Genomic DNA, 21,875 nt, shown 5'->3' with positions numbered 1-21,875 from the left:
AGTTTCCAACAGGTTCGACTGCCTAGAATTGGTCGACTGACCATCACCGAGTACCCCACAAGACAGGCTGGGCCGTTTACATCTTCCATATCATGGCCGTAAACCCAGTTGGGCTGATTCCACAGTTCCAATCAAAACAGTACCGATTAATAGGGATATTCCCCTGGTAACAATGCCAAAGCTTGGGCTAACAGGCACCAGTACTGACCAATTAGGGCCCGTTACAACTGTTACCACTGAAACCAAGCTATTAACAGATATGGGGGAGGTGGAAATCTCCAGCTCACTACATCTAGGGCCTTTTGAGGAGACTATCCACACTCAAGCTACTTCTGTCAACTTAGAGGATATACCACAGGGCACAATGAAAACTGAATCCAATGTCACGCCAAATCCCTATTTAACTCTTTCTGTTTTATAATGGAACGTAGCTGGTCGAAAACCAACCTCCCGACTTGGTCAGACACAGTTAAACCTCACCAGATATTATGCTTACAGGAGACATGGTCCACTGTACCTGTACATTTACTAGGCTTTAAAACCTATTATGTTCCTGCCAGCCCTAGTATCTCAGGCAGATCTAAGGTGGTCTTGCTCTTCAAGTAGCAAATAATCTCCCATCGACGGTAGCAAATATCATGAAGTGTCACGAGAACTACCAAATTTTAAGGGTTACAATCAAAAAATGTGTGACAATCATTTTAGTTAACTTCTATAACAATCTTTCTCAGGTAGACTGTGTAAATACTTTAACCGAAATAACATGTCTCTTGAACGAACTGCGGACCAAGCCTAATACTAAGACATCCTATCTGATATGGGGAGGGGACTTCAACATGTCATTATGTACTAATTGTAAGAACGGTAATTGTGGCCTTACGGATGTAAATGGTTCTTCACTTACACATTAAAACCATACAAAGGAAGGTAACTGTTTGAATGATTGTTTATTCTCTTTAGAAATGGACTTTGCAAATGAATTAGTCGAACCGCCTGTTGATTTTAAGACAACGTTTCACGGGAGGGGCTTGTCAAGTGTAATTGACTACATACTTTGTTCCCAAAGTTTAAAGGGCCAACTGTCTAACTTTACCACAGGTTCTGACTCTAGTAGTGATCATTTTCCTAATAGCATTTCACTAATATTTCGGAATGTTTTTTCTCAACCTGACGAGCTGAGTCTATTGAACCAACAATCATTGACTATGGATAAAACAAATGGGTTTTCAGTAAAATGGGCTAAAATCAATCCAGCTGAAATTTCTAAAAAAGTTATAAGCAGAGCCTTACCTTGGTTGAATACTTGTTTGGCACCAGACTCCTCTCCTAAATTGATTATCGACAGTTTTCTGGAAATTGTCAGAATAATACGGGAAGAGCTGACTAACAACCAAAAGTCCAAGAAACCAAAAACTAATGGCTGGTTTAATTTAGATTGTCGTAAAGCCCTGAATAATTTAAAATTAGCCCTACACAAGCCCGTTAGAGACCATGATGAAATCAAAACATTCAGAAGGGTTACAATTTAGCTCTATATAATCGCAGGAAAGAAATTAAGAAAAAACTGTGGGCCCAACTTCATGAGAGTTGTCTAACAAAAGACAGCTCTCTGTTTTGGCGCACGGTAAAATCTCCCTTTTTGGTTGATTCCGCCACTGCCCGCCATCCTGATGTGGCGGTGTCAGCCGAAGAGTGGGTAGCACACTTCTCCAAAATATTTGGTGGTCATTTTACACAGACCACCACTGAAGGTAGGGAGGTTGGAAATGGAAATACATACCAGATCTATCCTATAGATCTAGTGTTTAGCCATGAGGAGGTCATTAAAGCACTATCTTCTTCTAAGACTGGCAAGGCACCAGGCCCGGACGGGGTTCCTCCGGACATCTTTGCATACTGTCCCAACCTTTGGAGACCTCTTATCACACAGGTTATGACCGCTGTCACAAATGTAGGCCTAATAGATTCTTGGTCCACCTCAATTCTCCTTCCCATCTTTAAGAAGGGTGAGCTTAATAACCCAGCCTGCTACAGGCCGATTTCCCGCCTGGATTCCTTGGGTAAAGTTGCGGGTAGGTTAATTCTGGAGCGTCTCCAGGAATGGGCAACCACGAATAACATCATGACCGACCTGCAATACGGTTTCCAAGAGGGCCTCGGCACTGTGGAGCAGGCTCTAAATCTAGCCCTTTTGATTGGCAAATATGCAGGAGCCAAAGGGGCTAACCTATACCTAGTGTACGTCGACCTTAGCGCAACTTTTGATTGTGTCATCCATTCAAAACTGTGGTCCATACTCGGCAAGCTAGGAGTCGACCCCCCCTCATCAATTTTCTTCACGAATTCTACTCTGACGCCTCTGCTTGCGTCAGATACGGAGTGAATGGAGAATTATCACCATCCTTCATTGTTAACAGGGGGGTCAGACAGGGCTGTGTCCTGGCTCCCTTCTTATTTAATCTGTACACAAATGGCCTAGAAGTGGCCATGCTTGAAGGGAGCCAGGACCTTCCAACTATCAACCATCGCCCTATCCCTGCATTATTATATGCAGATGATTCTGTCATATTAGCAAGAACTCTCAATCAACTTCAATCTCAAGTAAATAAGTACTGTGAATTTATGTCTTCTCTGGGCTGAAAAGTAAACAAAAACAAAACTTTCGTAATGCATATTGGGCCTAAGGCGAAGAAAACCAAACCAATAGTCATCGATAATGTTAGGTTGGAACGAACTAGTATGTATCCATACCTAGGAATCCTAGTGGATGACAAATTAAGCTGGAAGCAAGGTTTAGTTAGTAAAAAATTGCTCTTTCAGAGAGCAACGTCAGCCCTAGTTTCCTTTTCAAGGAAATTGGGCAAGCCTGCTGCAGGAGAATTATTAAAAATCTATTACGCTAAATGCCATAGCATAGCCACCTACGGTGCAGGGGTCTGGGGGTACGCATCAGTTGAAGCCCTTCAAATAGTAGAGAATGGGTTTATAAAATATCTATTGGCCGTACCCCAAAGCGCCCCCACGTATGGTTGCCACATTGAGCTGGGAATCGACTATCTGATCGATAACATCAGGATCCAGCCGATCCTTTTGTGGCACCGTGTTTGGACCAAAACGCAGTGCCACTTAACCCGCTCACTCTTAACAGACTGTTTGGCCTTAGCTAATTGGCATAAAATACCATGGCTCCAGTATGTAAAGAATTTCCTAGGCGATCTGGATTGTATTGTATACTTCTGGGATCCATCTGTGCTGACGGACATTTCTAGGAAAGATTTGAAAAAACTTTGTCTCTCCCACCTTAGGGAACTACGATTGACACAGGAAATAAACAAATCCTCAAACGCACATATTTTAAGTCTTCAAACTTCCCTGGGGATCCAGCCATATTTAACCTTTTACCTAAGTACTTATGATAAGTATTTATTGACTAGGTTCAGATTTAATACATTTCATCACCTAGTCACATACCCGAAGCAGCATGACTGGTCACATAACCTAACGAAATGTCCATGTGATGAGACTTCGGACCAGTCAACAATTCATATAATACTGTTTTGTAGATATTATATGATTCTGCGTAAGCGCTGGATCTTGCCTATACTGCGCATAATGGGTTTGAGAACATGCCGGCCCGCTTATTTGGCACTACAGTCCTTGGACTCTGTACATAACGCAAAATGCGTAGCCGGTTTCTTAAAACAATGTCTTAACACTTGGCGCAGTGTTTGTGGGGTTTAGTTACCTGCGCTAAAATGATATCCTTAATGTCTATTGTTGTTTATGGACCTCGGATCTAATGTCAATCCTCTAACGAATACAATAGAATTATGCCAAAAATATGGTGTAGTATAACTCATGGCATAGTTTACTGTTTCAAATGTACCTACTTGTTAAATGAACTTCTTTTTTAATCTTTTTAAAACAAATGTATATAATGAATTGTGTTTTTATTAATTAAGATGTATCCAGAAAGTAGTCTTTTAACCAGTGTAATGCACTTTTTATGGTTATGTCAAATTGTAACTGAATAAAAGTTTTTATGATGATGATGATGATGATGATGATTTCACACATTTTCCAAATTAGATATTTCTAAAGAGTCCTGTTAGCCAAACACCTTTAGCCTCCACACCAAGAATGAGTTGAGTGCCCTACCATATGCGAGTTACGTTTGTCAATTTGTTATGGCATGTTTAAGTTTTCTTATTTAAAATGTAAGTTTAATGTGGTGATATGCTTTTTGCCTTTACTAAGTAGTCATTAGGAAGAAATTACCCTATGTATATAAAAAAATGTAACTTAGTTTTAATAATTTAAAAAATGAAAAAGCACCAAAACCTCTTAAATTTTACATAGCTCTGTGTTTTAATGTGTACAATTTTCTCACACTAATTTATTTATATTGAACTCCCCAGATCCCAAAGGTACACTGGGATATGCTTTCATAGTTCCATGGATTGGTACGTACTGGCATTATTTTGAACCTTTCCTAATTATTATGCCACAAAAGCTGCAGTCTGAAAGAGCTGATGCATTATTTGCGGTGAACTAGGGTATATATTTTGCAATATTTTGTAGAATGTGAAATAGTAAGCCTAGAAATGTTTTGGGGATATCAACGGTATGTTGAGGTTTGCTATCCAGGCTGTGATGTTGGCAGTGAATCTAATTTAAGATGGTTGTCCCATTCATTTTTATAAAGGCTTAACTCCATCTACACTGCACTTAAATTCACTTGCAGAATGGTCAAATAATACATATAAATGTCATGAATTAAAATTGGTACCCCAGAATTTTGTAGTTAGGTATCTTTAAATGTGTATTTATATAGGTCTGGTCTAGTGGCTCAGTGGAATAATGCATCGACTGCAGGGGCCAGTGTTCGCCCGCATGGTCACATGTTCAAATCCCAGGATGCCCACTCAGCCTTTCATCCATCTGAAGTTTATAAAATGACTACCATTGAGTTGGGTACCAATAAGCATCTGTTATTCAGCACCAAGATATCAAGAGGTGAACGCTCGCTTTACAAATGCCCGTTATGGTATGTTAACTCAAAGAAGTTTGCCAAGGAGTCATATACTTGTGAGATGAGACCACGTTTGATATGGACCTTCCATTAGCTGGCATGCTATCAAGGTCTCCCAGCTCTATCAGGACACCTCTTCTCCTTTACCTTATAATCCATTTTTTTAAATGGCTTTGGTCCTGCAGTCCTCCCCACCTCCCTAAAACATTCCCTTCCTCCATCTTCTCAAGTATTACAATAATAGCTTTAATCTAGCTACCTTCTTTCTCTCCTTCCCACCTTCCTTGCCCTCGTCTCATTCGATGATGCACTCTCTCACTAGTTGGTGGTGACACCAGATTGTGACTCAAAACACAAACAATGTTTCCCTAGATTTCTGTTTTAAACGTAATTACTGAAATAAAAGCAAAACACTCAGTTCTTTGGAAGTGTAATCAAACCATTTCGGGTCACGAACAAGGACTAATGTGCATCACATGGAATTGGGAGATGGGAAGAGACAGGAGTCGGCCATTGTACTGATTCCCAGCATTAACCCCTTCGCTGCTTCAGTTGGCCAACGGCCATCATGCTCACTACCTCCGTAGTGCTGTGCACGTCCGTTGGCCGACGTAGCCCTGCCCACCTAATTAAACCACCACACCGTGGCGGAATTCGCGCCGCGGTTAAGCAGTTAAAGTGTGTTGTTGGTGAAAAGGGAGTTGGAATGATTGGGATTTCATTGTTGTGACAACACCCCAGTGAAAAAACAACAACAGATTGTGCTTTCAATGCTAAATACCTCCCATCAAAGCAATGCATAAGAGATCTTTTTATTATTCTTGATGCCTCTTGTGTACATTAACAGTTCCCACAAATCTTTAAGTAAATTCAGATCCAGTCCACCACTCCTACCTTTATAAAAGGAATATATGGTTCTGAGGTTTTTAATCCATTGTATAAGGATACAAACAGGGATTGCTGCCTATAAAAGAGCATGTGCTGATTTATCACTCATTGCACTACTGACTTACTAATGCACTTCTGCCCTACTAATAAACTACTTACATACATTTATGGGTACTCCTATTTGTTTAATAAACTTCTCATATGCTTTACAGTATGATCATTTACATCAAATCCAAAACGTCTTTAAACATATCAGATGTTTTCCATTGTTGCATTTCACCTTAAGTCCAAGTTGTAATTATTCAGTTTTATTGACATCATATCCAAATCTAATCAATTAATTTGAAACCTGCCCATGCCATGCAACACATGCTCAATATGCATGTCTTCCAAGATTGTAAACCAACCATTAATTCAACATTCTGATACAATATTTAGTTTCGATTACTGAGCCTGAAGACAGTCACTCCCCAGCAGCTACTGTGGCGGGTTCTATATCACATCTGCAGCACAAGCGGGAAGGCGCTGGAGGCAAAACTCTCCCCTTGCTGCAAGCAGATACCCCTTCCACCAACCCCACCTCCCAATGAACTTCCCTTTGTTCAGCCAAAGTAAATCATCAACACACTCTAAAAACAGATTCTCTGCCTTGGCATTTATTCCCTGCTAGACAGTGGTGTTTACCATGACAGATAAGGCTACCTGACAGAGCAGAAATTCATCACTTAATAGGTTAAGAAAACTCCTTAATCTCTGAGTTCCTGTAGAAAGTCCAACATGAGTCCAGTCAGAAGAGATAATCATCGGTGTAATTAGCTATACAGTTTGCAAAGTTTGTTGTGTGAAGGCAGAATAAAGAGACATTCATGTTTTCCTTTCAACAGAATTTTTATTGGATATGTCCCAATTTTCACTTTTGACATGTTCATAGAGAATAAATGTATGTATGCATATTTGTATTAATGTGGTTTTTGAATGGCGCAAACCTAGATAAAAGGAAAAGGTGTGCTGTACAAGTCATAGGCAAGGTACTGTCTTCCAGTACATAGTTATTTGAGTAGTATGTTCAAGGGAAGAAAAGAAATGTAATATCAATATTTCTTAAAGTGATACCCAACTTGTTTATTCAGAATTTGTTGGATTTCCAGGAAAGGTAGCTCATTAGAATAATGTAGGTTTAGAAATTTAAATAGGCAGTGATTTGCAATGGTTTGATTGATGAATAAAATGCTTTGGACATGTGTATCTCCTGTAGAGCTTGTCCTTACCATCGATTGTTCCGCATTTAATTGCTTGATTATTATACTTGTCCTGTAGGAAAAGGACTGCTGGTCTTATCTGGGCCAAAGTGGTTCCAGCATCGTCGACTGTTGACACCAGGATTTCACTACGATGTTTTAAAACCCTACGTGAAAATGATTTCAAAATCAACCAAAATTATGTTGGTATGGATTGATATTGCTATTTTCACCAATGTTACCTTTATAAATACAAGCATTACAAATGTATTCAAGTTCATATTTGTAGGAGAAGGTATAGGATGATGGTTTGCTCTAAGAACCCCATAGTTTTGTGGGATTCTGCTGTGTGAAAGTATCCCATCATAGTGTGTAGTCATTCTTTAAGAACATTACCCACTGCCCTCTGCCTCTATAAATGTGTGTGTGTGTGTGTGTGTGTGTGTATGTGTGTGTGTGTATACTATTCACTAAAAAAGGCAACGGTTAAAGTGGATAAACAACGTTTGCTACAAAACTTTTTCCCTGCAGGGAATTATGACCGCATTTTAATTCTGCATACCATTACTCCGCAAGTCGGAACAACGACTTGCGGAGAGGGGAGATGGTGTTGGATTTAAAATTCAACACCTTCCCTACTGTCCGCACAGACTGGAGTTTGAATAGTAAATTATAATATTCCAACATCCAGCCCCCCCCCCTCGGATTGCAGAATTACAACGCAATCGTTGTAACGACCGCGTAGTAATTCCCTGCGGGTTAAAAGACTGTGTGATAACAAGGTATATTCATTAAAGTGACATAATAGTTAGGTGAAAATCTTAGTTACAGCTCAGCATTTGAGGCCAGAAATAACACTGGAGTTCACAAGTTATAGTTAACTGAAGTAACTATAACTTGCGCCAGTAAGGAATTATAACTCGTTCCCCTGTCGTGCACAATTTTTCCATAAATGATGTCATCAGTGATGGTATCAGTAATGTTAGCAGTGCTATCATTTAACATATTACAAGTGATGTAATATGTGAAGGAATAAGCAGTGCCTGGCGAGGGCGCAATTTATAGTTACTTCATGATGCAAGCTATAGTCACTTCATTGTACAATAACTGGTGAATTTCAGTGTTTTGGTTTTAGTTTTTTAATATAAAGTAAAATAATATTAACATACCTAACTATAACGCCATTTTCAATCTTTGTTTTTTAGTGAATTTCTCCGTTTTTTTAACGTGAACTTTTTTCCAGCATCGCTTACTATACCAACCCCATGCATGGCCTTCGGCACAAGAGCCCACCCTTTTCTTTTTCATTTCAAGCGCTGTGGATCTGAAGTTTGTCAGTAAAATCACAAGAGAGCCACGGGAGTACCAATTTAAAAATGGAGCATTCAGAGTTGCCCAGGGAGCTTTGTTTTCCCTTTGGTGTGTGTTGGTGTGTGCGTGTGTTAGTGTGTGTGTGCGTGCGTGCCTGGGTGGGTGTGTGTGTGTGTGTGTGTATCCATATCCTACTGGTGGTCACCAATAGGTAGTTATAGTTAGGACCAAAGTTTCCATAGGAAAAGTGTTTTTAGTTTTATGAATTACTTTTGCGCCACATGACGAATCGTCACAAAATTTTCAAAAAACTTCTTTTTGGTTCAGCTGCGTTGTTTTGTGGATATCTGTCAGCAGGGGCTGAGAAAAAAAGGGGGGGTCCCAAAATACATTTTCCCCCTGTAATGTTTATGGGAATTTTTCATTTACTTAACACAGCTACAGCCCGATCCGCTGAATTGAATTACACCAAATGTGGCAGAAAGTTAGATGTTGGTCCAGAAGGTGTGCATTTGGTGATTTTGTGTAAATCCGTTCAGTAGTTGTAAAGATATTTAAGTTTAAAAAATATAGATATCTGGGGACGCGAGTCCTTGCAGTGGATTTGTGGATCCTACTAAAATTTGATTGACTTCCAACACTTTAAACCAGGAAGAGTTGACAGCCATCTTGGGACTTGGTTTGAACCTGAGTCCCACAAAAAAAGTAAAGAAAATGGGGCAGATAGGAATACCCTGGCCTCCCAAGATATGGTAAGGGGGTTAAAAGTATTGTTTTATGTAATTTTGCCGGACACTCATGGTGGATGCCTGGCAAAAAAAAAAGACGGGCCGGCTCCCACTCATTATTTTTATGAATCCCCCAGGGGTGCTAATTCCCAGCGGCATGTGGGCCTATGATATTCAAGGAGGGGGCTCATGGGGCCCCCTCCTAAGCTTTCGAATCCATCCCCAGGGTCCATATCTATATAAATACTTTGGGCCCACCCAGCCCCCCATCAGCCCCAGGGACCGCCACCTCCCCAGGGCACTGAACTATACAAATTTAGAGGGGTTTCCCAGTCCCCCCGCAGCCCTGTAGACATGCTCAGTCCCCATCGCAGGCCCTGGGAGAGCCACCTGCCTGGAGCACTGAACTATACAAATGCGGAGGGGCCTAGCCCCCCGCTGCCTCAGTGACCGTCACCTTCTCTGGACTATGAATTATTAAAGTGTGGGGAGGCTTATGCAGCCCCCCCCCGCAGCCCTGGAGATAGCCACCTCCCCATGGCAATGAATTATACAAGTCCAAGGGATCGCACTGCCCCCCGCAGCCCCAAGTACCACCACCTCCCTAGGGCATGGAATAATATAGCTGCAGGGGGCCCGTGAGGCCCCCCCCCTCCGCCCCACAGACTACCACCTACTGGGGCTCAAATAATATAATGGAGGGGGTCCATTGTGGACCCCGAGCACCGGGACCAAATTCTAAAAGATCCAAAGATGGCCGTGGGGACCGCCACCCCCAAGAGCAAGCTCCTACCCACGCCCTGGGACATCGCTGTTTGCTACAGCAGGGTTGGAGCTTTACCATTTCTGCCAAACCATAGCAAACTGTACTCAATTTTGAGCAGGTGAGAACATTGTGCTCTCGCTTGCTCAAAGCGGGTCACAATTGCTTTGACAGAGAGTGAGCTGTATGTTAGCAGCTTCCTTTGTGTCAAAGCAATGTTGGCTCCCGCATGAGGTGGGGAGCCAGCAGGGACCGCAGGGGCCTTGAGGCTCCCCCCGCAATCCACAATGCTGGGAACAGAGCACCCACACTAGAGGCCGTGCCAGAGGGATGGGTTCACCCGGATCCTAATTAGCCCAGAAGAGGAGGGCCAAAACAAACAAACAAAAACCTGCGGGACTGGCAAGTCACCGGAAGCCTGCCCCCTCTCTCCACTACTCTGCAAACACTCCTCCAAGTGCAATGCTGGTTGGGAATCCCCTTGGAAGCTGAGGGTCCTTTGGGGCCAGGAACTCCTTTTGCTGCCTCCAGTGAGTCCCAGACAGTGGGATTGCTGAGAGCTGGTCAGAGGCCCCACCCCCTTTCTCCACCACTCTGCAAAACACCATAGAAAAAAACAAAGGTTACATGGGCATAATAGTTAGGAATTAGCATTTAAAAAATCTAAGAAATTCACCAAAAGACAAAGGTTACAGGGACGTTATAGTTAGAAAATAGAATTAAAAACCCTTGAAATTCACTGAAAAAACAATGGTTACAGAGACGTTCTAGTTAGACTCCAGTTACAGTTAGCTGAGCTAACTATACCCAGTGCCCCCACAATGCCCTGCTTATAACTCACATATTACATCATGATCACTGACATCATTTATGACATCTCAAATGACAACACTGATGACATCATCCACAGAATCACTGACATACACACTCACACCCCATAGAACCTTTCATCCATTCCCACCCAACCATTCACAGACCCATACCAGTAGTTACACACCCACTCACTCACTAATGCAGCCACTGAGATATTCACTCATATACCAATACAGCCACTCACCCACTGAATTACTCACACACCTAGACACTCACCCATACAGTCATGGGAAGACATGGCTTGGCAGTTCGGGCTGGACTGTTCCCATGAGGCACAGGGTCAGACTGATTTGCATATAGCCATGTCTGAACTGGGGTGGCAGATTGGGCTAAAGAACGGTGATGGATTAAACCCAGATCTTTTGACTGGGTGTGAGTGTTTGATTAATTCAGATGCTCCGTCCATCACCACCCCCTTTTGTACCGCAAAAAACCACCCTCGGCACAGAAAGTACAACCATCCGGGTTGCCACGCCGTCTTCCGTTGTCACCCATGAAGCACTCAATGCCGAAACCTATAAAAAAACCCTTGGCACAGAAAGACTCGGTGAAAAGTCGGCGCCGAAGCAACTCGATAAGGCATCGACACCAAAACAGCCAGATAAACCACCGGCACCGAAAAAAACTGATAAAACTTCGGTCCCAAAAAAAACTGAAAAAGCTTCGGCACCGAAGCACATAGAAAAGACTTTGGTACCATCAAAGCACAAGGCACCGAAAACTTTGGACACCAACATGGAGCTAAGAGGGAAATACAGACCTAGGTCGCCCTCCACTCAATAAGTTACAACAACAATAATGACCTAGGTCTAGGGCCTTCACTTTCAATTATGTCGAGCTGGGGTATCACAAGTCACAATGACTTACAACAACCTCCCATTTTTTATATATGTATAAGGTAGGGTCTACGTCAGTCAAAAGCCCACCTTAAAAAAGCCCGTCCCCTTATCTAGACAGAGTAGAATCCCACACCAACGTGTGATAGGAAAAAATGTGCAAGAGCAAGATGGTACCTCATGGGCGCACCACCAATGGGACCCCTGGTAGGTACTCACCAGGACGGCCCTGTTATTATCATTGATGCCATTGAGCTTAAAGAAAAGTGTCCAAGTGAAAGCAACTGTGTTAACAGTGATGAGTGCAGAGGAAACGAAACAGGCAACATATACTATGGTGTCACACAACATATAACATAAAACAACGCATACAGCACGGACAGATAACTTTATTCTTGTTGCTTTGTGCTGGTTGCGTATATTAAAAAAGTGAATATGGCTACTGCCTATAGAGCCATGTTCTACTCGCCAACATGTTTCATTGCCATGGTACTAGTCAGGCAATTTCTTCAGGGCATATACTTTTTACGCCACTGAATAGGACACCAGGGCTTCAAACACCTCTATCAGCAATTATCACTCCTACCAGCCGAGAAGTCTTAAAAACAGGTTTTGGTTAACTCCTTCTGTGAGTTTAGTAACACCTCCTTCCGTTACTCGTAACGATACTAGGAGTGCCGGCTTTTTACGCTTACGCTTTTCTGCCTCTCCCACTCATTCCATTGCTAGTGAGGAAGCTCCAACAGCATTCCCTTACAATGATCCTAGTTGCTCCAACATGGGCAAGACAATCATGGTTCACAACTCTGTTGCAGCTATCAGGAGTGCCACATCTTGGCACTAATGGCGGTGCATTGAAAACAGCCACCTCAATGGGAAAGGGCGAAAAGTTCCAGCACAGCATGGATGGTGACCTCCATGTTGTGCTGTAACTGGAGGAAATACAGACAGGGGAGCACATGTGCCCCCCTGAAGGTATCCCAATGGCAGCGTGGGACAAGGGGGCCCCTTTGTGCCAGCACGACTAGCCTTTTCATGTTGAGGGTCCTTAATAAAAAGGCTGGCGGTCTAGGAACTCAAAATCTGCTGAGTGGGACTGCGCAAGTCCCTGCTCAGCATAATGGATTGCGGCACTCCTGCACGACTGCCAGGAAACAACTATTCCCTGCCACAGCTGGTGGTCCACTGCTGATACGAAATACAAAGTCATAATTGTCAAAACAGTTGACCGCCACTCTTGCGCCACCGCCTGTCTGTCTGGCATTCGCAAAACCGCCAAACTCGTAATCAGACACAAAGTCTTTTGCCATTCCTACAGCAAAGTCTTTAAGCATAGGGTTTGCACAGTACCATATACGCTGAGCTTTTTACCAGTCCAGGCACAGTATTACTGCTTTGGATTGGTAAAATACCAGCCAAGCCAACCTGAAATAAATGGAAGCTACAGCTGACATTTTACAGCTTGGTGTGGATGGCACTGTGCTAATATGTATACTATCTGCACCAATTCTGGTGAAACACTACAACCGATATTCAAGTAAACTCAAACGTTTTACAGCCTTTACCGTAATGTTAAAGGACGAACTCTGCTGTGATGTGAGGCAGCGTGCTCCCATCCCCTGCTTTTTGAAAATGCTCCCTTGAGCCAGCAAGGTGACAAGCTTTTGGAAATGCACCAGTGAGCCAGTTAGAGGTAATGAGTGAGACCTGAGAGGACTTTGGCAGTATTCTCAACAACCCCTGATGTGATTCATTTTTCTGATCTCTACTGATGAAAGATAAAATAACGAAACATGTCTTGAGATGAACAACACTATGTAAATGTAAATGTAAATGTAAATGTAAATGTAAATGTAAGGTGTTTTGTAGCGCGCTCAATTACTACCGGAGTATCCTGGCGCGAATGACCGTTGGGGAACCCGTCCTGGCTTTCCCTGTGAGATGGTCCCATACTGGGTATCTCCAAGGTGAAGCCAGGCATCCCCGGCGTCTGTGGGGGGCCGTTGTAGCGATGAGGCAAGCTTAATGCCCAGAGTTACCGAGTGTGATCACTGCCCAAAGTGGGCACCGAGGCGAGAATTATCAGTCCGCTGACCCTGGTCCTCGACCCTGCCGCGTCGGGAATCGAACCCTGGTCCCGGGCCGTTCTCAGCCTCCGGGTCTGCCGCCTCTAACCAGTGAGCCACACCTCGCCAACAACTCTGATGAAAAACTACAACTAATATTCAAGTAAGGACAAATATTGAACTGCATTTACCATAATGCTAAGGGGTGAACTCTGCTGTGATGTGAGGCAGTGTGCTGCCTATATAATTAACAAATAGAGGTATGATCGGAGAATTCTTAGGCCTAATGTAAAGGGGAGAGTGAAGAAAACAAGCAGGGCCCAGAAAATGTTGATACACTTATGAGGCACATTTAATGTAAACACCTTAAGCCCTAATCAGAGCATATTATGCAAATACTATTCTTGGGGGCCCACTGCAGCCACAGTTCAATCACTCCCTGGCTTTGATTCCATCTCATGCCTTTATCACAATCTAGTAGCTTCCTCTTCATCCAGACTTTCTTCCTTTGTCACTGTTTACTATGTTTATCTTCCTCCTTTTTTACTCGTTTCTACCACCCACTCTGTCTCTTTGGTTTGAAATCTGGTGATGAAAAATAAGTCCCAGTCCAAAAGAAATAATCCCAGGGCCCACCAAGTGCACACGCTTGCACAGCTCAAAGAGTGAGGGCCTGTCATCTTTTTGACTATTTCATTCAAGTAGAGACACTTTGTTCAATAGAGAATTGCCACTTGCTGGTACATGAAAGCAATGATAACTCACATGTTATTTAGTTGCATACGTAACAAAAATGACTGATGAACCATTACAAAATAGCCATCTTAAGAAAACTCACATTTCTACGAGAGCAGAAGGGTGTGTGCAGTTTGTATGAAGCAAACCGCATATTGTTACATTAATCACATATATTTTAGATGACTAAGAAATTAAAAAGGGGAAAAGGCTACACTTCCCCAGCTATCTCTAGAGGGCCTGTAACCCAGTGATTTAGATGAGCTCTTTAATATGAGGACCGAACATTCAATACAACAGCAGGTGCTACCCATATATATATGAATATGAAACAAGCTTTATTTCGATATATTGCACATATCTTAAAAAGCATTACAATATAATAAAAAGACATTAAAAACTCATTACATTGGTAAAAGCATTTTGTTTCTTATTTAAAAACATACAAAGTAAACATTGGCACAAGTAGGAAGGGTATTTATGGGAGACTCAGTAGCCTAGAGGATCTAACCCGCCAAGCCCAACCAAGGAATTTGGTCAGGCAACAAACAAACAGAGGGCAGGGGTCTGATCTTAGAATTCGTAGGGCCTCCAGATGAGATCTAGTACCAAGGCTCCTGCAGAGTGGCTTCAACCAAATGCAGCGCGGAACTGCATAGGCTGGACATTCAAACAGCAAGTGAGAGACTGACTCGGGCCTGTTTACACAGAAGGAGCAATATGGTGTCGTTTGCGCCGGTACCTTCCAGCTAGCAGTCAGTTTCCCCACTGGCAATAAGCCCACCCTGAACTTAAAATATAGTGCCCTATCCCACGATTTGGAAATCATATCCAAATATGGTTCTCAAAAGGGGACCTCCTTGACCATCAGAAATTCTACAGTAGTTCTACACAATTTGGAGTTGCAGTTTCTGCCATCCGTCACCCATGACCAGTATAGCTTCTTTAAAGTCAGCTTAGGCGGGGCAGTTCTATTAGCCCAGGCATCCTCAAGGCCCAGGTCAAGGAGAAGGCACTTAACTTCTTTTAACCAACGGACCTTATGCCAACCAGATGTTGAGAGGAGTTCCCTTAAGCCTTCAGCATAACTAGACAGTTCTGGTACCCTCCAAATTCGTGCCCATAGGAGGAGGGGGCGCAACCTCGCCTGATCACTTATTGGGCGAGTACCCGCATCTAAAAGAAGTGGAAGAGATGGTGTACTATGCGGTAAGCCCATAAGGTCTTTGTGGAATTTATTTTCTGAACGGGTCAAAAAGTCTACATTCTGTACACCCCATAGTTCAGACCCATACAAAGCTGCACTCACCCCCCCTTGCCCTATAGATGTCCAGGACAGGACCAATGGGTTTAAGTGAAGAAGCACATTGTTCCTTCAAAAGTCCCCCTACCACCCTCTTGTGAGTCAACAATATCTTTTGATGGTGGGATTTCCAACTCATGGAATCACATAGGCGGATGCCTAAGTAATCGAACTCTTTTACCCTCTCGAGTGGGACAGAGTCCAAGGAAGGTGGAATAACAGTTTTCCTCAGAGGGTTTAAGACCAGGAACTTAGTTTTACCTACATTAATAGCAAGACCCCTAGAATCAAAGAAGTTCTTAAAGCTGGTAAGTAGACATTGCAGGTCTACTGGCGTTTTTGAGATCAGGAGGGTGTCATCTGCAAATAGGAGGGTGGGAATTTTCCTACGAGCCAGGGAAGGTGCGTCTGCTGATTGTTTGAGTAGATGCTCCACCACTCCGTTAACATATAAAGAAAACAGAGTGGGGGCTAGCACACAGCCCTGGCGGACACCCCTATTTACAGGAATACGTGATGTTTTTTGACCCTGGTCACCCCACCTGATCTGTGCAAAGTTATCCTCGTGCAGCTTTATGAGCATATTAAGTAGATATGAGGGGATACACAATGCGTCAAGGACACTCCACAGTTGGTCACGTGGGACCAGGTCAAAGGCAGTCCGTAAGTCTATGAATGCAAGGCACAGACTGCCCTTGCCCAGTACAACCACTTTTCAGTAGATCATTAATAACCGGAATGTCTGTTCAATGGTCCCCGTGCTGGATCTGAAACCAGCCTGATAATTCGAGAGTGTTTGTTTTTCCTCGACCCACTGCAAAACCCTACCTAGGACTACCTTGCCAGCTACCTTCTGTTTGGAGTCTAACAGGCTGATTGGGCGATAGTTAGCGGGGTCGTCCCGGCTCCCTTTTTTAAAAATTGGGACGACCTCTGCGCCCTTCCATGAGTCCGGTAGGCACCCACCCATCAAGGCAGCATTCAGAAGTGAGGCAATGAGTCTGCTCCACTCTTCTGGGTTAGCCCGAAGTAGGTCGCCTGGGATACCGTCAGGTCCCGTAGCCTTGTTCGGAACCAGGCACTTAATCGCCCCTCTACTTCCTTGGCGAAAAAGAGATTAGCCTCATTGTGATCGGGACATTCAATGTGCGGCAGATCCGTCGGGCTGACTGGAGGACCCCCAGATAAGGAGTAGAGTTGGGAAAAATGGGTAAACCACGCCTCCCCGGGTATATTGCATGTCAATATGGAATCTGCTGGTTTATCCCCTACTCTCATCAATTCCCAGAAGCCCTTCGAGTCTTTCCTGGAGCTAGCCACCATTAGATCATTCCAAAATTGAGTTTCGTGCTCGACCCTAGCCGTGACTAGTGCCTTTTTGTAACTTTTCCTAGCAAGACTGATGTGTCCAGCAGCCTTAGATTTCACTGCTCTGATGAGTTCACGTTTTGCGGAGTGACAGGCAAGGGAAAACCAACTCACGCCGCCCTTAGGTACACCTCTTTTCTTATCCCTTGCGCCTGCTGGATGGGTAGTGAACAATTCACCTAGTGCTTTGGTTGTTTCTGTAAAGAGATTTGGGACATCGAGTTTACTGAGACCCGGTGCTCTAACCGCAACTTCACATTAGACATTATGGATTTTGCTAGTGTCATCTTTCCTTCATCCGCAGCAACTTTTTTCCATTTCAGCCGCCTACCACAGTTCAAGGGGCATACTTCGTGCGTTGATTTCCATGTGTGTGAGGGTGGAATAGGGGTCATGCCCTTCCAGGGGGGGGACAAAGTCAAGGCTAATAGATTATGGTCGCTATCAGTAGATGACAAGACCTCCATATCTAGCAAATGTGCCCAAAGCCTATAATTCAGGAGTATATAATCAATCTGTGAGGTGTGGCCCACCCTGTTATATGTGTGTACCCCTTGGGAGTCAGACTTGGATCTACCATTGGTTGCCCTAAGGCCAAATTCCATGCAGAAGGCATTAAGATCTATAGCGCTCTGGGTCCATTTTTTAATGGGTGGGAGAGTGAGTGGGGGATACCTCTCCTAGCATCTTCTTCCCAGATATCTAGGATATCCTCACTGGCAAGTGGTTCAAAGGAACAGTTAAGGTCCCCACCTAGTAAAACAAGGGAGTCAGCATTACAGGATCCGAGTTCCTCCTCAATGCCTGTGAGTGGCAGCATAGAAACACCACCCCTTGCCCCCCTTAGGTAGATGTTAAAAACTTCTACCTTTTTCCCCCCATGGCCTTTGATTTATACTCTCTGCAGGTCAAGTGATTTTGTGGGCATGTGCCTAATAGTTAGACCCAACGAAATGGTAGCCCAGATTAAGAGGCCACCCGACGGGCGGCCTTTGCTGCCAGGTGGTTGTGACGCAGGCACAAAGTAGGTAGTGTAACCCACCCTGTGACGTGGTTCCAAGCACCAGGTTTCCTGCAGAAGGCAAATCCCGAAGGATTCAACAAAAGAGTTTCAATTGGGAATGTCGATGTTTCGTGCAAGTCCTGCTACATTCCAGCTGAGAACCCTCAACGCTGGGCTACCAACAACCTTCGGCCCTAATATAGAGGCAGACACAAGGGGATCGGGAGCAAGGCTAAGCCTCCTTGCCACGGGCAGCAACAATAGATCCGCATCATCTTTCCCCAATAGGATTTGTATGTCCTCCACCCTTACAGATTTAGTTTCCGGGGGATCGGAATCAATGGCGGCATTATTTCTGTGGCTGATTACAGGAACCGGTGACAGTGTTGTTAGAGAGGTCTGGGACAAAGTGCCTGGAGCATGGACCGCCTTGTGGATAAAATTGCTCAACACCCCCTGCTCGGCTGCAGCATCCGAGATTAATTGGCCAAAAGAATGTGTTGCGACTGGGATAAGATCTGGAATACTAGTCGTTGGCCTGTCTAAGTCTGTTTCTATTCCTATAGATGGACTACTCCCGCTTGAGTTACTCTCGGGAGGCATAGAGTCAATGATAGGTGAGGGCAGTTTATCCTTAGCATCAGGTGGTAGTCCCAGAGACATGGGGAGTCAGTCTACCTCTTCTAGACAGCCAAACCTATTGGAGGTTGGTGCCCCATACCACCTTCTATTTGGGCCTTGCCATCCATCTCTCACCCCTCCACGGGCCGGGTGTTGAACCAATGACCAATCCCCCCCATAATTTAGGCTAGGTCGAGGAGGATAGAAGAATGTTAGTGGTCTCACTACAATGGATGAATTCTCACCACATGTGTTCCACGAGCATATGTGTTGGGCCGTATGTGGGTCCTCAAATGAGACTACGATACAATCACCTGGAATAGTTTTGCATGATGGACCTATCCAGGGGACTCTACGCACCATTAGAATTTTGCTTCTCAGATGGTTAGGAATCGGTCTGTTTACATTCAGCCAGTGAATAACCTTGTTTTTGAGGGACCAGTCATTTTCTTGATAATGGCTCCCATTTTCTGGTACACCAGCTAATACCTCCACATATGGCCTTACATCTGGGGGGAGATCTATATAACCCCCACGAAAGTTACCTATAGTTTGTGGCCCCTGTGAGATGGTTCGATGAGCCTTAGTGTCATTCAACCTTGGAGCAACGCCTTCTTTATGTGGTATAATTGGTTGTTGAAGGGGGTGCTTTGGTGACTTAAGTGGGAATTTGGGGGCTTTATGTTCGTAGCCCTTCGTGCGTGGTTTGGGTATTGGCCTTCTAGGGGGCGGTGCTAGTGGGGTAGTGGTATGTGTTAGTGCGATTAGATCAACTTCTGGAGGGATAGTAGTTTTGTTATCCTGGAAGCTAAGGCTTGCTAGGGTTAGGATGCTCTTTTCTACCTCTAGAAGATGGTTTTCTATGCGTGAGAGTCTTAGTTCCAGGGGAGTTAGGAGCTTTTTTAGGGTCTCCCAAACTAATCCTCATCTTTTCCCTCTGACTCGCATAGTTGTACCCCATTGTCCTCTTCTACAGTATATGTCTTGGTAGTGTCCATAATTGAACAATTCTCATCTACGCTAGGGAGCTCCTGCACTGGGGCTACGGTCCTTCCTACTTCTCTTTGTACAGGCAGATTTCTATCAATAGGATAGTGTGCCCTAGCAACTTTGGCCTTCTTCCGTGAATAGGCAGATCTTATATTGCGTTTTCTTTTGTGTACTGTACCCTTAATGTTGGTGCGCAGGGAGTTCTCATGCACCTCAATAGTTGGTGGAGTATTTTCAGTGAGTGGGCCCAAATCTGATTCAGTAACAATCAAGGAAGGGTTCTGGATGGAATGCAGATGGATAGGACCTGAAGTCGGGATTGTCACAGGTGATGTTGCTGGGGTGTGGTGAACATCAGCCTGCGTTGCGATGAATCGTGGGTTAGATGGTCGCTCGAGGGTTTTTGCAGTCGCTATATGGCCTAAGGATGATTTTTTAGACATACAATATCTTGTGACAATCTTCTAGCTGCGTCTAAATCTAAGGAAACTCGCTTTTGTGTTTTGGTGATTTCATTGTCTATGGCAGTGTTTGTTCTAGTTATAAAATCATCGAGAGTCCCATTCAACATCTTACCACCCTTTGCAGCCCTACTACAGCTTACCCGTGAACACATGGTTCCTGTAGGACCTTGCTAAACTAGAGTTACAATAAGAATAACAAAAGATAGTACCAATGGAGCGGGGATGACGAAAAGGATAGGGCCCAGTCCAGTCTCTCCAGTCCTCGAACGGCCTCAAACAGCCCGCCCTTTGCCCGGGCTTCGCTCCGCGCTTCGTCCCGCGCGCGTCCCGCGCAGCGGGATTTGCGAGTGCTGAAATAGGATAAGCCTGGTGAAGTTTCTGGGAGGGGGCGGGGCGATCAGGGAGAACTGGCCAAGTGTGTCGGCCTCGGGGTTGCCGGGACTCCTGGGATATCGAGTCCCGGTCCCAGCGCTCGCAGCCCTGCAGCCCTGGCCCTCACCCACAGCAGCCTCCAAAAGGTCCGGCTAAAGGCAGTGACGATGCGGGACCCGCGAAGCGGGTTGCGCGAGGAGTGAAGGGTTCCTGGAAATCCTTACTGTAGCAGCAAAGTCTCGAGTGGCGTCCCAAGATTAGTCAGCAGGCAGGGCTTTTTACAGTTTCTGGGAGGGGGCGGGGCATTCAGGGAGAGTGGACCAGGTGTGTCGGCCTCGGGGTTGCCGGGACTCCTGGGATATCGAGTCCCGGTACCAGCGCTCGCAGCCCTGCAGCCCTGGCCCTCACCCACAGCAGCCTCCAAAAGGTCCGGTTAAAGGCAGTGACGATGCGGGACCCGCAAAGCGGGTTCCGCAAGGAGTGAAGGGTTCCTGGAAATCCTTACTGTAGGAGCAAAGTCTCGAGTGGCGTCCCAAGATTAGCCAGCTGGCAGGGATTTTTACCGTTTCTGGGAGGGGGCGGGGCGATCAGGGAGAGCAGGCCAGGTGTGTCGGCCTCGGGGTTGCCAGGACTCCTGGGATATCGAGTCCCGGTCCCAGCGCTCGCAGCCCTGGCCCTCACCCACAGCAGCCTTCAAAAGGTCCGGTTAAAGGCAGTGACGATGCGGGACCCGCGAAGCGGGTTCCGCGAGGAGTGAAGGGTTCCTGGAAATCCTTACTGTAGCAGCAAAGTCTCGAGAGGCGTCCCATATATAGTTAGTGGATGGTGAAAAGTAGGGTTCTAACAGTAAAAGAGATATTTAATCAAAATAATAGATCATAAATCTTGATATACATGTAAAGTAATGAAAATGAAAATAGCTGCTGGCATAAGGAATGTGTGGTGTTCTACCTTAAGATCGAACTTTCAATATCAACCTGCAACAATATTGACTGCAAAATATCTACTAACACTATATTGCCATATATATATATATATATATATATATATATATATATATATATATATATATATATATAGATAGGTATAGATTTACTATTGTTAACACCACCGCTACTTATCTTGATAACCTTGTCATGGTAAGCAGATGTAGAGGTAAGAATAACAAATCTACTCTGGGGTTACCATGTCCATAGCATAACAGCATAACCTAGATTTGCACCCTCATGAGTCTGTCTGCTTCTTCAAGGTTTTTATTTTATTGCTACTCAAGCTTCTTTGACA

At 44.4% G+C, this 21,875-nt stretch overlaps 1 protein-coding gene across 1 annotated transcript in view; it reads left to right on the top strand.

Moving 5' to 3' along the window:
* The window catches only part of LOC147747137 (cytochrome P450 4B1-like), a 274,411-nt gene that overhangs the window by 48,280 nt on the left and 204,256 nt on the right, over positions 1-21,875 (top strand). Inside the window, exons 3-4 of the mRNA XM_086952393.1 lie at positions 4,419-4,463; positions 7,238-7,365. Coding sequence (XP_086808519.1) covers positions 4,419-4,463; positions 7,238-7,365 — 173 coding nt within the window. The remainder of the gene's footprint in view (positions 1-4,418; positions 4,464-7,237; positions 7,366-21,875) is intronic.

Source organism: Lissotriton vulgaris, chromosome 1_1 (genome assembly GCF_964263255.1).
Source record: "Lissotriton vulgaris chromosome 1_1, aLisVul1.2, whole genome shotgun sequence".
Classification (NCBI taxonomy): domain Eukaryota; kingdom Metazoa; phylum Chordata; class Amphibia; order Caudata; family Salamandridae; genus Lissotriton; species Lissotriton vulgaris.
Note: the sequence above shows the minus strand (reverse complement) of the source record. Positions and strands in the feature narration are given on the sequence as shown.